Source organism: Caenorhabditis remanei, chromosome X (genome assembly GCF_010183535.1).
Source record: "Caenorhabditis remanei strain PX506 chromosome X, whole genome shotgun sequence".
Classification (NCBI taxonomy): Eukaryota; Metazoa; Nematoda; class Chromadorea; order Rhabditida; family Rhabditidae; genus Caenorhabditis; species Caenorhabditis remanei.
In genome coordinates this window covers 7,688,386-7,704,053 of record NC_071333.1, presented here as the reverse complement: position 1 = coordinate 7,704,053, position 15,668 = coordinate 7,688,386, and the positions used below count along the sequence as shown (strand labels likewise).

At 38.1% G+C, this 15,668-nt stretch overlaps 7 protein-coding genes across 7 annotated transcripts; 4 read left to right on the top strand and 3 right to left on the bottom strand.

Annotated features, from left to right (window-relative positions):
* Positions 1-1,135: 1,135 nt before the first annotated feature.
* GCK72_023477 (uncharacterized protein) lies at positions 1,136-4,092 on the top strand (the record flags this gene model as incomplete). The annotated part of the gene is made up of 4 exons (XM_053735410.1): positions 1,136-1,264; positions 1,375-1,453; positions 3,088-3,196; positions 3,924-4,092. The coding sequence occupies 4 exons, from the start codon at positions 1,136-1,138 to the stop codon at positions 4,090-4,092; spliced, it is 486 nt and encodes a 161-aa protein (XP_053578976.1).
* Positions 1,938-5,399, bottom strand: GCK72_023476 (uncharacterized protein; the record flags this gene model as incomplete). Its single annotated transcript, XM_003102564.2, has 16 exons — positions 1,938-2,064; positions 2,290-2,408; positions 2,456-2,603; positions 2,737-2,876; positions 2,930-3,043; positions 3,092-3,355; positions 3,411-3,582; positions 3,653-3,814; positions 3,862-4,048; positions 4,187-4,304; positions 4,376-4,501; positions 4,549-4,671; positions 4,738-4,832; positions 4,877-4,994; positions 5,062-5,316; positions 5,364-5,399. The coding sequence occupies 16 exons, from the start codon at positions 5,397-5,399 to the stop codon at positions 1,938-1,940; spliced, it is 2,304 nt and encodes a 767-aa protein (XP_003102612.1).
* Positions 5,400-8,075: 2,676 nt separating this feature from the next.
* On the top strand, positions 8,076-8,651 carry GCK72_023475 (uncharacterized protein; the record flags this gene model as incomplete). The annotated part of the gene is made up of 3 exons (XM_003102600.2): positions 8,076-8,237; positions 8,285-8,419; positions 8,538-8,651. 3 exons carry the CDS (start codon positions 8,076-8,078, stop codon positions 8,649-8,651), a joined length of 411 nt encoding a protein of 136 aa, XP_003102648.2.
* Positions 8,652-8,965: 314 nt separating this feature from the next.
* On the top strand, positions 8,966-10,559 carry GCK72_023474 (uncharacterized protein; the record flags this gene model as incomplete). Its single annotated transcript, XM_003102572.2, has 7 exons — positions 8,966-9,001; positions 9,050-9,428; positions 9,506-9,624; positions 9,677-9,873; positions 9,922-10,175; positions 10,227-10,429; positions 10,485-10,559. 7 exons carry the CDS (start codon positions 8,966-8,968, stop codon positions 10,557-10,559), a joined length of 1,263 nt encoding a protein of 420 aa, XP_003102620.2.
* Positions 10,560-10,879: 320 nt separating this feature from the next.
* Positions 10,880-11,372, bottom strand: GCK72_023473 (uncharacterized protein; the record flags this gene model as incomplete). The annotated part of the gene is made up of 3 exons (XM_003102577.2): positions 10,880-11,011; positions 11,056-11,210; positions 11,261-11,372. 3 exons carry the CDS (start codon positions 11,370-11,372, stop codon positions 10,880-10,882), a joined length of 399 nt encoding a protein of 132 aa, XP_003102625.2.
* Positions 11,373-11,686: 314 nt separating this feature from the next.
* Positions 11,687-12,507, bottom strand: GCK72_023472 (uncharacterized protein; the record flags this gene model as incomplete). The annotated part of the gene is made up of 5 exons (XM_003102635.2): positions 11,687-11,830; positions 11,883-11,984; positions 12,031-12,089; positions 12,301-12,363; positions 12,414-12,507. 5 exons carry the CDS (start codon positions 12,505-12,507, stop codon positions 11,687-11,689), a joined length of 462 nt encoding a protein of 153 aa, XP_003102683.2.
* A 1,952-nt stretch (positions 12,508-14,459) lies between these two features.
* GCK72_023471 (uncharacterized protein) lies at positions 14,460-15,408 on the top strand (the record flags this gene model as incomplete). The annotated part of the gene is made up of 4 exons (XM_003102538.2): positions 14,460-14,592; positions 14,787-14,879; positions 14,954-15,285; positions 15,334-15,408. The coding sequence occupies 4 exons, from the start codon at positions 14,460-14,462 to the stop codon at positions 15,406-15,408; spliced, it is 633 nt and encodes a 210-aa protein (XP_003102586.1).
* Between the last annotated feature and the right edge of the window lie 260 nt (positions 15,409-15,668).

The window sequence follows — 15,668 nt, the reverse complement described above, 5'->3', positions numbered from 1 at the left end:
TATCTAAATTAGATTTGATGGTAAGACGCAGTGGGAAAAACATTCAACGGAACGAAGGTTTTCTTGACTCAATAAATGGTTGTGATACAAAAGGTCATTAATGCAAAGATTTGATTGAACGAATATAATGATAAGAAACTGATCACGTGAAGGACAAAGAACAAACTTTTCTGAGTTGGGAGTTCAAGTTCTCTTCCTAATATTATATGTATATTCTCGGCTTCAAACTTAATTTTCACGAAACCCTTTGAAACACTAATATTTTATAATGATGAGTACTCGCAGAATTTAATGTTTGAGAAGTGTGTTCATTGATTATCGAAAACGCCATGTCTGAATAAAATTCCCTGAAAATCTACAGCTCTACTTTTGAAAAATTGCAACACTTCTCAGAACACTAAAAATCATTTCATATGAAAAATCAAATAAAAAGACAAAATGAACTGACTGTGTGTTATCACACTACGCGACTTAAACTGATACTTCACAATCAGTTCATTTTCTTGGTTTTCCCGCTTTTGTCCGTGATAGGGTTGCGAGTCCATGTCGCGAAAATCAATCCGCCGTCGTGCATGGTGCGAATCGGAACCGGCGGTAGTTCGATATAATTTTAGATAAAAGTGCAACTTTTCGTTGTTAATATAATCATTGAATACCTTTTACACCTACGTGTTATTTTGTTAAGAACTTGGTGTCAAGTAATAACAAACTCTTGAAGTTTGTAGTTTATGACTAGAAACAGTATTATTGATTAATTGAGTTGTGAGTGACTTGACCAATGCTGCACAACAAACAACATGGGTGATGATGTGATTGTACAGGCACAATGTACGCTCTAATTGTAGATAAGATAGATAGACTAATAACAATAGACTGGTCAGTACTTTGTAACGTTGTTTGTTTGGATTTTACCCGCCCTTATTCTGTAATTAGATAAGATTCTCATTCGTGAGGATTTCTCGATTTGCTAAAGTAAGATTTATTCATTCATTACTCAGTTGATGAGCTTGTCTCAAAAGTTGGAATTGTTTTCTAATGGTTATACTTCATGTGATTCACTTTCACCTCGTGTTATTGTGTTATTCCATTCAGATTTTGAATATTTTCAGGCTAGAAACGTCCTTAAAAAGTCAAGATGGCTGCTCTCACGAATAATGACAAAATCAATTACAAAGTCCTTGTAATTGGAGATCCAGGTGTTGGAAAAACTTCTATCATCAGAAGATTTGTGCACAATGTATTTTCATCAAACTATAAAACTACAGTAAGTTAATATTCCATCTGATTGATTATTTCTTACGTTGTATTCGGAAACAATAGATTTGTTTGATAGTATGTCTGTTTACTAACAAGTATTTAGCTTTTCTCATTCAGATTGGTGTTGACTTTGCACTCAAAATCCTACCTGTCGACGAGAACACAGTTGTTCATCTTCAAATCTGGGATATTTCAGGTGAGCGAAAAGAATTTCTTTATTTTAACAAATTACTTGGTAAAAATACGTGTTGTTTCAAATATTTACACACAAAAGTTTTGCTTGTTTTCAGTTTTTTGATTTTGTGTTGCTTCTATTAAAGTGTGTGATGGTGCAAATTAACGGATTAGGCATACAAGTCATGTTACTTTAAAAGAGAGTATTGGAACTTTTCAGGGTGTTTTTGTTTTGACGCAGTTTCAGAAATTGAGCTGACAAGTGAGCACCATTCTCCTATATTATGCTTTTCTAGTACAAGAAAATGGGTCAAACTTGAACGATTGAAAGTTGAGTTGGGAAGTGAGCACTTTTCGGTTTCGGGCGCGGGAGAGAAAGAAGAGGAAAGGAAAACGGGTATGAAGCGGTGTGGAGGAGGCAATTTGTAGGCGACTAACAGTTTCTAGTGAAGTTTTGAGTTGAAAAATAAAAACAGTATAGAATGAAAAATTAGAGAGTAAAGTTATCAGTTGTTGAAGACATGTCCAATTTGTGTTTGTGACGCCGATGATTGTACCCTTCGGTTTGGATCGCCTGATGGACTTTGTCCGGGTTGTCCACTTCCACTTCCAGCTAGTGCGTAACCGTAAAATCTGGAAATCAAAAGATTATGAAAAAGAACTGCAATCTGTATGGTTTTGAAAGCTGTCGCACCTCCTTGATTTGTTTTTTTTAAACAATTTTTGTGATTTCTGTGAATTTATTTCTTGAGAAAGTTGGAAAACTTTATCAGCCTGCCACTGTCAACAAGGTAAGAGGCCATCAAAGTCACTTCTCTCAAAATTAAGCAACTCTGCACGTTCTCTGCAACCACTTACCCAGACTCAATTTGATAAGGTTTTCCATAGAATCGTTTTGATGTATGATAGTAGAACGGATTCTCGTCAGCACTCCAGTATACGGATTGTTCTTCCATTGGTTGAACGGCTCCTCCGGCCTGGAATCATCTTGTTTCTATAAGCTCTTGTAAGATCATAGTGTTACCGGGCTTTGTTGTGGATGCATATGTCGTGAAGGTGTCCTCATATGAGTTCCAACTCGTAGAGTACCACTTCCGAATTGCTCTTCTCCAAGTGGAGCAACAACGGTGCTATCTGGTGAGGTAGACCGATGATGGAGAATGTAAGAGGATCTGAATTTGAGGTTCAAATCTGTTTTTTCTGATTTTGAGAATTTGAAACAGGAGGTGCAACAGCATAATGTTCCCCCCAACTCCCGTTCCACACGTAACGTGAATTCATATAAATGAAGATGAATATTCAAACCTTAGCGAGCAAATAATTGCGCAAACAGTGCATATGACACACGCGAGAGCTGCTCCGGCGGCGAGAATGATAGCAACTTGATATATTGTTTGCTGAGTTTCAGTGGTTGGCAGAAGGTCAGACGCTTGCAAGTACCGTTGCTGTAACAGGTTTTCAATCAGGGCAATGCGTTTCAAGATTTCAGTTATCTTACCAGATAGTAAACATTGGTTATTGCGGAAGATACGGTGAACAAAGATATCGAGGCGATAATGATGTTGAGGATTGATGCAGATGCCAAGAGACTTGGGAATGGAATACAGAGAAACTAAAATATTTTGTTAGATTCACTGTCAAACTCATTTTATTTAGTTACCTGTACAATAAAAACTGCTCCAGCAAGTGGTCCATTTCCGAGTCTGAAGAATGGAACTTCAATTGGAACTTCATTATATCTCCATTTTCCTAGCTCGAACACAATGTAGGTTCCAGTAATGACGACAGCATAAAAGAGTGTTCCTAGCGAAAACAATCCATGCACTCCATTTGAATGACGATAAGTTAAATTTGGTTGTTTGCGGAGTTCAGTTCCATAGAGATAGGAACCGGCTAGAGAAGTCAACGCTTCTAGTAGATAGATCTGGAATAGATATCCTTATGATATGGATATTCATTGTTGAATTCTGAAAACTTACACCAGCTTGAATGGAATAAAGGATGATTTGAGCGACAAAAGTTCTTTCGTTTCCATTTCTGTAGGCAGGGTAGGCAGCCATTTGGTAGATCAGATTGGCAGAGGCGCACATTTTTTCAACCGAGATTCCAAGGCAGACAACAGAGAGTATGAACTTGGTAGTGATCATCACACTGAAACATATATGATTTGGCCATTCATATTGGAGGGATCGAAGTTATCAAAATTCAGAATTTTTTTTACCTGTAGTTGTTTGAAGTCATCAATCCAGTTGTCATGAATAGAATTGAAACCCAAAGTAAATCAGCTCCCAAGAATTCTCCTCTCCACCAAGTGTCCAACAGACCAAGAATACATAATGCAAGCATACAAGCTCCCCAGAAGACGTGGAGAATATTCAGAACTCTGTAATTTTTTTCTAATGTTTGTGGTTTCCTTTTGTTATTCAGTACCCAGTTTGAATTTTGATGCTTTTGTTAACTTCAGTATGCATTGAGTGGAAGTCAAGTTGAAGGTATGTTCCAACTATGACTGCAGACAATGTACACAAGAAGAATGCAATTCCGAAGCATCCCAATAGCACTCCGTGGGCCACAACCAAAATATATCTTGGTGCATCAGTGGATGTGATTGATGGATCTGAAGCTTATTTGTCTGATGTATCGTCAGTAGTGAGCTCATAAGTGTACACTGTGACCAAATATTTTTGGAAATTGAAAACATACACATATCATATTTCAATATCTTTTGCGTGTCTCTTACGTATGTATCTCTTACCTCCGACCTCACGACCCTGGTAATAAAACTTTAGGTCGTTCTTGTAGAACGGCATTGCGTTGTTATCAACTGTCTTGAGACACCATGTGGCTGCGACGACAGCAACCGCGAGAGCAACCTGTACAAATATATCAGGTTAATATGCGCAAAAAGGTGAATGATCAAGATATATACACTATATGATCTCACCTTCAAGTTCAAATTTTGTTGGTTCTTTCCTCTTGTAGCCCAGATATCCATAGCGCCACTGACAATAGCAAGCATAGCAGAAATGTGGTCAAGTCCGATTTTGATGTACTTGTCTTGTCCAGCAACCTGAAATTTCTGAATTAGTTCAAAAATTTTGAATGAAGAAAACTCACGTTCTCATGCTCGTATTCAATGAAAACGCAAAGTCCGAGAATTCCGAAACAAAGGATAAACTTGATAAGTCCAATTGATGCCAACGTCTTTTTTGCACTGCTCATCGCCAGTTCTTGTTCTCTCTGAATCATCGAGATCTAGTTAGAAAAAAACAAGGTTAGGTGCAGGGTTAGTGTGATAAATAATACCGATTGCAATGGATACACTGGAATAGTGACAACGATGATTTTGCTGAGAAGGAAGATGGCGAAAAGTGAAAACAAAGAAGCAACGGCTCCGGCAGCTGCAAATAAAACATTTTCATCAATGCTGAGCATAATATCCCACCAATCATCAGAGAAGAAATAACAATTCTTCCTGCATAATTGCTGTTCTCGGATTGGAACTCTTCGTTGAAACCGGCGGCGGACTGAAGAGAATTCAGATTTTCACCAGCTTTCACTACCTGTAAAAATACCATTTTAATTATTTAATGTTTTCAAAAAGTTTTAATCTAAACAACTTTGACTTACTCGATATGTGGTGAACCCGTAAAAAACAGCAGTAGCAAATCCTATCGTGAATGAAACCAAATAGAGCGATTTTGTCACAATACTCCCGTGATTCCTCCATAACGAATAGAATCCTATACATCCTGTCACCACATGGATAAAGTTGAGTAACCGAAAATCAATGTCTCGGTAGTTATCCAGACCAACTTTCGAGAACTGACTTCCCGCCAAGCCGACGGCTAGCAAACCAGCTGCTATTAGAAACCCATTGCAAATCTTGAAGAAAATGCCAGTAATTTATTGAATTGTTTGTTCCAACTTACTTGTATTTGGCACAAATATGCCGAGCGGGCGCTCATATTACAGGATCTTATTTTCTATTGGTGGCAACTAATAGAACTAGATGTTGTCTCAAGGAGGTTTCCCACGCTGGAAGAATTGAGAAAAAATGACTTTTGAAATAATTCAGTAGGTTCAAACAATATACAAGTGCATAATTAGGCAAACGGAGTCAGTTTCTTTGATGAAAATAATAGTGAGAAAAGGGCGAGAGCCGCCAAGGTGAGAGGAGGTGGGAGGGCGAGCTCGTCGAGCAAACACAGTAGGCGAGAGATAGATCAACACAAATATGCAACACAACACAACACCCCTCCCAGTCATCTTGCACTTCCATATTCGGAAACAAGAATCGATAGGGAAATAGATCGACTTCTTATTTCAAAAAAAAAAGTAGCGAGCGGAAACAAGTTGTTTTTGTTGCAAGCTTTTCGTGCTAGTTTTAGAATTGTGCATGAAATGAGAGCATTAATGTAAAATAATCAGCTACATAAAAATTTATTTATAATAATGAATCAGTAACTTTTGGTTATTAACTGAATTCCAATAATATAAACAAATATTTTTAACTTGAAACAGTAAAATACAGTAGAATAGGAGTAGAATGGAAAAGATAAATCAGAAGAAGATAAGTTTGGATATTCACGCAAAATTATAAGAAAAATAGAAAACGTTTAAGCGAACGAGAAGTAAAACTGATAAACCTCTAGGTTCACTCTAGAAAATTACCGAATGAATGAATAAAACTCATTTGCGGAGTGGGTGGGCTCAATCTGCTAAACTCAACCTTTAGACTATCCTGCCCCCTCTCTGTTAACATTATCAATGTCAAAATGTTCAAGAAGTGTAAAAGAAGAACACGACATGTACCGAAAAAACTAGTAGGGCCAATGGCAAATGGGCGGTAACCACTTGAAATTTGGAAATCACAGAGGGAAGATAGAGAGAGAGGGAACGAGACAAAAGACGAAAATCAAGGCGGCTGTCTTTTAACTCAAATGCAAATAACCATGCTCATGGAAAGAGACAGAAAAAAATTTCACCAGGGGGGAGATTTTGATAAGCGACCTTTCTGTCTTTTTCAACCGCGCGTCGTTCCGCGCCTGTTTGTATGCCAAGCGCCTTGATGATGCGCACACATTGTTTACCAGTGGCGGCTGTGTAAGTTGCCACGCATGTATGCAGGAGGAAATTTGAGGGAGGGATCTATCGGAGAGGAGCTGCTCAGAAGACGGCGGCGCTATCACAAGAACGTTTCTGGTTTTCACCAGCCGGGTGGGCTTTTAGGCTCTAATGCTATTGTTGAATCGTTAAAAGAAACAGGCAAACGGCGAACGGCATACTGTTGTTGAATAATTTCAAATAGAGTGGAGGCACAAAATCCTTAAGATTTAACTTATATTTTTCCGAGAACAATATCTAAAAAATGTTGAAAATCGAAAGTGTGAGGAACCCGATCGAATAAAAATTGCTTGCTCATGTATGGCGTGGCGGAAAACGGGACGGGAGGGAATCTATTGTATTTTTCTCAACACCTTTTGTGTCGAATTTGTTTTTGACCCTTCTTCCACCCCAATTTCGGGGAAGCTATACACTAAATTGAGAATCGAACCGGATGAGTTTTTGAAAGGGAGGATGACGTGATTCTTCGAATTTTACAGTTTTGGAATTAAGTGAGAATCTTCTTGGTAAATCGAAAACACACTTTGTTGAATATGTTGTTAAGAGCCTAGTTTAACTCAACGTCATACCTTATCAAATTGCTTTCGCTTAAATAGTAAACTGGTCTAATCCTGGTATGTGAGCTGATTTTTCCATTCACTGAAACTAAATTGTTGTGCTGAACACTCTAGAAATTAGTCAAGACAATAGTATTGCAATTCTGGAAAGTAGGAAATAATTATATTTTCTGATATAATAAGTGCTGTGAGGTACTGTAAATTAAAAGGACGTACACTGGTTCAGTCTAAAAATATTCTGAAAGTGCAAGCAAATCCAGAAAAAAGTTTTTTGAGGTTGGCAGAGAGGGTTAAACTGGGTCTGACACGTTCCGGTAACCTCTTGCACAGTGTGCTAGACAACGGAAAAGATCTCGTAGTGTTTGTGTGTGCAATTTGCTCTTTTCCCCCATTCCCCCTTCAACCTCAAATTTTCCACACAGTTTTTTTGCGTCTCCTCCTTTAGCTGCTCATGTATTATACTAAAAGTAAGTACCGCAACGCAAGGATGAGAGGTTGCCGACGTTGCGGAATCCGGTCCGCAAGATGAAGGTGGCAAGCGCACGCGGCTTGAATACTTGTGCGTGTCTCTGTGTATTTGTGCCAAAACGTTTTGTATACCAGAGGGTAAGAAGAAAGAAGTAGAAGAAAAGAGTAGGGGCGGAAAAACTGACGCCGCGCATAACTTTGTGTGTTTCGCACCTCGACCTGTGTCGTTCAAAAGTTTTACCCACATCTCGCAAAGATCACCGTGTGTTCAAGAAGTGAGAAATGGTGGCACAATAATTTGTGAAAGCTAACAATAACGCAGTGAACTTGATGTTTCTCGCGGGAAACTCAGAAAAAAGAACTCAAAAAAGACAACCAAGTGACTACCAAACATTTTTCAAATTCTTGCAACAAACGTTTTAAATATGGAAATCCGATTAGTTTGCTAAAATTACATCAAATTAATTTCCAGGACAAGATAGGTATGGTGTCATGACACGTGTTTACTACAAAGATGCGCATGCTGCCATAATTGTGTTGGACTCCACCAGAGAACGAACTATCGAAGGTGCTCTTCGCTGGAAGACTGATTTGGATCAAAAAGTCACGCTGGCTGATGGCTCACCAGTTCCAGCAATTCTTCTTGCAAACAAGGTGTTTACTATTTTAGGATACCATGAAATCATTACATTTATTTGCAGTGTGACATTGAGAATCAACTTGGTGACGACAAACTGTATGACTTGGAAACAAACAATGGATTCGTAGGATCTTTCCGAACATCGGCAAAAGAAAGTGTTGGCATCGAAGAGGCGTTCAAATTCTTAGCAAACACGGTGAGTTAAGAAACGTTCATTTTTTTTTAAATTGATTGATAGGGTCTATCTGTTCTTACTAATTGATTTTCGAACCGATTTCCCCTTCTTCAAAACCTTGTAATCCTTATCCTTCCAGGTAATCTCCACAGAACAAGGTGGTCAATACGACGTCCCATTTTTAAACCGCGAAGGAAACGTGAACCTTGATGACAACTCCACTCATTACAAAAACGACTCCAAATGTTGTTAGATGACCGTGAACATTGAACTCTCTTATATTCATGTTTCTATTTTTAACCATTGTTCTCTTTGTTACTTTCTTATTGCAAAAATGAAATTTTCAAGTAATGTCACGCTGAGATGATTCAAATGAATCAGACAATTCAGAATTTTCCACGTCAACACTGTTTATTTAAAACGACCTCTTCTAGTAAAAGTGCACTCTATAAAACTGGATTCTGAAGAGGGGTGTGGAAAAAAAGGGAAGATTTCATACTAATACTACTTTTGTATACACTTCGTGACTATTCAAATATCCGAAGTGTACCAAGTCTGTCATTTCGAATGAAGCTACTGTTTTTCCTTGTCGTTGCTCCTCTGGTTAGTTTCTTTCTTTTTGAATAATTCCAAAATTTTAACATAATTTAGGTGTCATGCCAATTTTATTGTGCTGATCTCCTTCAGCAATGTGCCAAATCTGCTGCTGAATACACTGAACAGATTCTTCAATATAAAGAAAATGCATTCAAAGCTTGCGTCAGAAGACCTTCTTGTCATACAGAACGAAAAATCTTCGATGAATGTTTTGATGCGTCGGTTTCTGCAACTCATGTAACAGCAACTCAAGAATCAACTTCGAATGATGGAGAGACTCGCAGAGCAACACCTCCCCCAATGGTCAAGTACAATAGCTTGCTGAAATATTTCACTGAAAATTCTATGAAATTCCGAAGTGCCCTGGATCAATGTTTTGTTCGATCCCCATTCGTTCCTAAAAGAAATTTCTTCGGCCCTAGCCTTCTGGACGGTGAGCGTTTATACCTTTCCGATCTTTTTGATCTTTTGATTTGCTGTTCAAAAATCACCGTAATTTTAATTATCCAGAAGATGCTGCCTACGCGCGCGCAATTTATCAATTCGATCTTGCCGACCGATTGTGGGGACTACCTGAATTATCGATCACTCGACCAAGCTTAGATTCTCTTGGCGTTTGCGGAACGCGTGTATGTTTTTCAGTTCTTTAACCGGATCGAATTTCGTTTTCGGTTCTTTCAGAATACAGCACTTCGAGTTTTTGGAAGCGGGATTTCTAGAATAAGTCGGGCTTCTGACCCAACTAAAAATAATATCACATCGGCTTGTATGCTGGATGAAGATGAAATAACATGTTATCGTCAAGCACTCGACATGAACTCAGAATACGTTCAATTGATTTACAATAGGGATTATGCTCTGCGAGGATGCATCCAGAAGTATTACTCCAAAAATATAATGAAAACGTAAACACTTTTTTAATTTAGTGTCCGTCAACAAAGTGTCTGTCGGATGCATGACAAATCCCGTCTCCGTGCCTGTTTGTGTGGCGTTCGCGAACAATATGACAATGATGTTCAATCCGGAATCCTGCAATGTGTCAAGTCCAACAGTCCACAAATGCCAGCGATGGTCATTGAGATGAGCAGTAGTATTGACGAGGAACCAAGTTCTTCTTCTTCTTCTTCATCAAAGATTCAAGAGCAAGTTAACCCGGCACAGTTGACATTCGATACTCCTGGTAAATAAGGTTTTGAACAGAAGATCAAAAAAACAATAGAAACCGTTACAGGGGCTGTCGTTAATGGGCAATGCATGTGTGCTTGTGAGAACGGAAAAAATGGAACATCTCGTTCTTTTTTGCAAAGACAACCGGAAGAAGAAACAAAAGAAAAATCAAAAACAAGTGAAAGAGAAATCCGTGAGGAAGTGGTGGAGATGGAAAGTGTAAGAGATGAGGAACCCCCAAAATCTAATGCAGTCAAGTTTAAAGAGGTAACAGCCTGAGATAGAGCAACTGATCTCAGACAAAATTATAGATGCTTTTCAGAATTCTCCGCGTTTGATGCAACCCAGTGAAGCAGCTGGGAGAGTATTTTGGATGAATAACATAACTATCATCTGATCGTATCTCGTGTGTCGTTTTGACAAAAGTAAATCAGGATTTGAATAACTGTCTTATTTGTCCCCTCTAAAAACAGAATAAAGTTTTAAAAATTGAAGACACACAATGTTCGGAACAGAAACGAGTGAAACATTTATCTCCAAATAATATAGGAAATGAAAACTCAGTTTAGCACCATCTTATTACAATTTGTAAATATTTAATTTTTAGCACTTATTACTCTATAGCACACTCAAATTATTAGTCATAATTTCGCACGTTTGGCCTGCTAGATTAACATAATCAAATATACAAACAGAAATAAATATAAACTGAGCATTTTACGGAGTGGATTGGCATTCAATTGCTGTGATAACAATTCCATCTTTTGTCCATTGTCCTGCTGTATTGCAAATCAGAACAGAGGTGACCGTGCCTGTTCCATTATTTTGTCCTGCTTCATCTCGATTGAACTAAAATAAAACACTAAAATACTTAACATATACCCTAGTTTTACAGTAATCAACACTCCGGAATCTGCAGAAAATCCGTCGCAAACTGAGGTTCTAACAGCACAGGTGCCAGAATTATCGATAGTGTCACTAGTGAAATCTTTGGTTCCTTCACTGATATTTATAATTTCAGTAGCTGACAGTAGACAAGATTGGCAACCTGAAACAGGCCGACGTATGAACTAAAAAACTGAAATAATAAATACAAACCTGTAGGGGCAGCAGTTGTTGTTGCTGTACCACCTGGAGACGTCGCAACACATGTATCAGCGATTTTCAACAGAAAAGTGAAAGTTAAAAGAAGAGTGAAAAGTGGATGCATTTGTGCTGAAACCGAAATGTACAACAACCACCGAATAACATTGAATAAATAATGAACCAGATAGAGAGAAGATATGAATGAAGTACTTAAAACTTCTATCTTTGGAAAAAATAACGTTTCACCCAGAAATCTTCATTAAAGGTCTAATTATGTTCGTTATTATTATTAATATTATTATTATTATTATTATTAGTAATAGCAGTGTTAAAGTTATGAAGAATGTTATCAATACATATCATCGAATCAAAATACCGTCGTTTCAATGACAAATGATATGGTTGAGCAGTTGATTTGATACCTAATGCCGATAAAGACTATTCGATGATTTGACACTCAATATCGTTGATCTCAATTCCTCCATTTTCCCAATGTCCGTCAACGCATGTCAACTGAACGTTAGCGGTTCCGAGCCCATCTGCAGTACCAACATCCGTTGGATTTTGACTGTCACTGTAGTACTGAAAAGAAACTATGAGAATTAGTTTTCAGTGATTTCTGAAATTCACTCACAGTAATAAGAACGACATCTGTGGCAACCACAGGATTTCTTTCACAGACGTAAGTGATTGTAGCACAATTATTAGCATCAACACCTATCGTCGATGTGGGTGTCTGTAATTTTGAATGTTTTTTATTTCAGTAAACTTCTGAAACATACATTATCTCCATCGTTTCCAGTAACAATTCCTATTAGGTCAGCTGTACAAGTCGTACAATCTGAAATTAAAATTATAAAATGACTGTTGACCTATAACTTCACAAAAACGCATTCGTCTCCACATAAGGAAGTTCTCCCACTTTCCATTCTTCTCCCCACTTCTTAATGAATATGGAAGGCTTTAGATGCAAATCGAAATTTTGTCGATTGCGGAAAAACGTAACAACTGATGAACACGTAGTATACTTATGGTTTCGGGAAAATGTTTACCTGTGGTAACAACGGTTGTTGGGGGGGTTGTCGTTACAGCTGTTGTTGTGGCAACAGTCGTGGCTGAAAAAAGGAAGGGAAGTGTGTCAGTTTCTCTAAAAACAAGAACTCACTCGTAGGGGAAGTAGAACTGTCAGTTGCTGCACATTGATTGGCTATCACAATGAAAGATGAGATGAGTGCCAGGGATAGTAGATGTGAATGCATTTTGATTGATACCTGTAAACTTTTAGAATTTTATGACTCAATATCATTAAACCGAGCATTGGGTAAATTGAGATCTTTTGTTTTATACTAAAAAAAATGAATTTAATATTTTGAGCTCAAAATGATAGAATGACAGTATTTCATTGAACGCGGGTATAGATAAATGAATATAAAATTTCATGGACTAAAAATTAGTTTTCCAATGAAATATGTGTTGGAAGAAATGGATTAAAATGAAATTCGTACTACATTGTTCTAAACTGAATGTGTTCGGAAAGTCGTAGCGATAATGAGTGATTTGATATCTACGAACGGTATCTTGACTTCAAATGTTCCTGATCACTGAAACAAAAACATTAAAAAGGAAATCAGCACGAGTGTTCAGAATAACTGTCCGATTCCATAGACTAAAATGAGATAGAAAATGAGAACTTTCTTGAGTAGATGTATAAAGGTCATAACGGACAAGATCTTCCGTATGTACTGTAGTGCTTTTCAAAATGAAATCCTCGGAAACTCAATTGAGACATAGTGCGTCTTGAACAAAACGAATGCGACATGACCAGATATTTTGAAAATAAACTGAAGATATACTTTTTTCACGTGTCTCTCCTCCAAAGTGAAATCCGAAAGTGCTAACGGGAATAGGGGTGGGTGGAGTGAACGTCAGCTATAATAAAGCAAGCCAATTGATCTCGAAACACAACACAACGCCAACAGGAATAGTCCTTTGATCTTCAAAGTGCCTGGCAAAGAAGCAACACTCTTACAGCTGAATGAACCGAGAATGAGGTGAGAAACAGAATCGGACGCTAGCTTCTACTTTTCTTTTATTGGGTTAGCGGACTAGCTACAACGAATTAAGGAGAAGACACATAATTACCCGAGAATAATGACCGATGACCATCATCACAATATGAGGGACGGGTAAGGACGTCCGGCAGGGAGAGGGGCGGCTAGGTAGGCTATCTCGATTATGGACCGAATAGAAGAAATGAAATGAAGTCCAAGAAAAAAGGTGTATTGTCATCCACAAAAGGGGAGGAGTCTGAATTTCCTGGAGAGTTGTTTTAATCAATCTTTCCCGTAGTTTGAATCATTAGAATCAGGATTTTAGATCATTAGAATCAGGATTTGGTTCTTATCGTTGTTCTATTCACGTCGTTTAGAGCTTCGGCACAGAAAAAGTTCATGATGTTGCTTAGCCTGTTTCTTTCAAGATTTCTCTTCTTCAATACAAACATCAATCAAAAAAGGAAAATTTTCGATTCTAATTCTCGACATGTTCCGCTGCTTTTCAGACTTCAAGTACTTCTTGACATACCTCTTCCCCTCTCTTGCAGTCTCCCCCTTTTTCGATCCAAACGAGGAATGAAAAAAGTGGAGAGGGAAAAGAAAAAGTGGGATTGTTTTGTTTTCATATTATCAACGATCACGACCAACGGAAACTGGAGAACAATAAACAGTTTTTGGTTTTTATTTTCTGCACTGCTGGTTTGGGGCAATCATAACTGCGCTTCGCGGGCAGTAGTAATAATTTATGAAAAATCCGTTTCAATGTTTGACTGCGTATGTGTTTTGTCTTCTTGTTTTTTTTGCCAGAAAAGTGGTCAATGATTCGTTATTCTTAGTGCTTGCCAGCCCAGTGGCAAGGCTCATTCTTTTTTTAGTAGCACACTCGGCGTCTCACGTGTTTGCTTTTTTCCATCTATTACTTCTAGAATTTCCGACTCTAAGTAAGAAACAGAAATGCCAACATAAAGTTTTGCATTATCATCATTTTTGTCGGAATTGAATAGCGATTTCCTTATCACTATGTCAATGCTATAAATTTCTGCTGAGTCGTTGTGTGCAAAGTTTGAAATACGTTTGCGTACTCCAGTCTTTTGTTCTTGCTATTTGGTTTCAGACCAAGTTTATTTATTTTCTCAAAAACTTATTTTACAGGAAAAATGCCTCATTTCAAATTTTACTACTTTGATGTCCGTGGACGCGGAGAAGTAATCCGTCTTCTCTTCCATCTGGCAGATGAGAAGTTTGAGGATGAGCGTTTTGGAATGGAGCAGTGGGCTTCTTATAAACCAGGTTAATTTAATTCCACCTTGAGTTTTCGAAATATGAATCACCAAACATGAATATTCCGTGACTAGATTGTCTTTTCACATCTTTATTCCTAATGATCAAAGAAGACAGGAGGCAGATTAAATGTTTTCGTCTCCAGAAAAATTAGCCACGCTTCGCCGATACAAATGGAAACGAATGGTGACGTCTTTTTACAGAAATGCCGCTCGGACAAGTTCCGGTTCTCGAAGTCGACGGTGTGAAAATTAGCCAAACTACAGCCATCGCTCGTTATCTCGGACATCAGTTCCGTAAGTTTTCCAGCTAATCATCCTTAAATGAGGGTAAAAAACGAACAGTGACTTGCAACTTTTTCGTATTTTAGACCGCGCCGGAACCAATGCAGTTGACTGTGCCCGTTTGGACATGATTGCTGAGGTCATCCAGGAATTCATGAGTTCCGAGGGGATGGGAAAATTCTCAAGAGTTCTTCTTGGAATGATCCAAGCTAACAAGGAACAATTCTTCAAGGAGAAGGTTCTCCCGGATATTGAAAAGTATGCTCCTCTTATTGAGAAGTTCTTGTTGGAAAATGGAAACAATGGATTGCTTCTCGGTGACCGTGAGACCTGGGTCGACGTCTTCGCTGCTGAGAGCTTTTCGAAAGTCATCGATTACGGAAGTCCAGACGCTCTTGACGCCTATCCACACATCTTGGTACTCACTGACTTTTGATCGTTGACATTTCCATTATTATATTTTCAGGCTCTCATCAACCGTATCTTCAACCATCCAAATATCAAGAAGTACGTCGCCGGAAGAAAATCCACTCCAGCTTAAATATATCCCCATGCCTCCTTGTATTCTTCTTAAACAAGAACTAGTAGCTGCGAACGGAAATAATTCGTAACGTGAATCAAGTTTTTATTGTACACAGTAATAAATGCTTCTTCTTGGGAAGTGACAGCAAATTCACACTACCGACACGGAACCCTTAACTCTGACCCGTATTACCAAAAGAATAGTCAGAATACAAATGGCAACAAATATCAAAACAAATTTCAAATACTTGATAATCTTTGGAACTATGATGACACCCA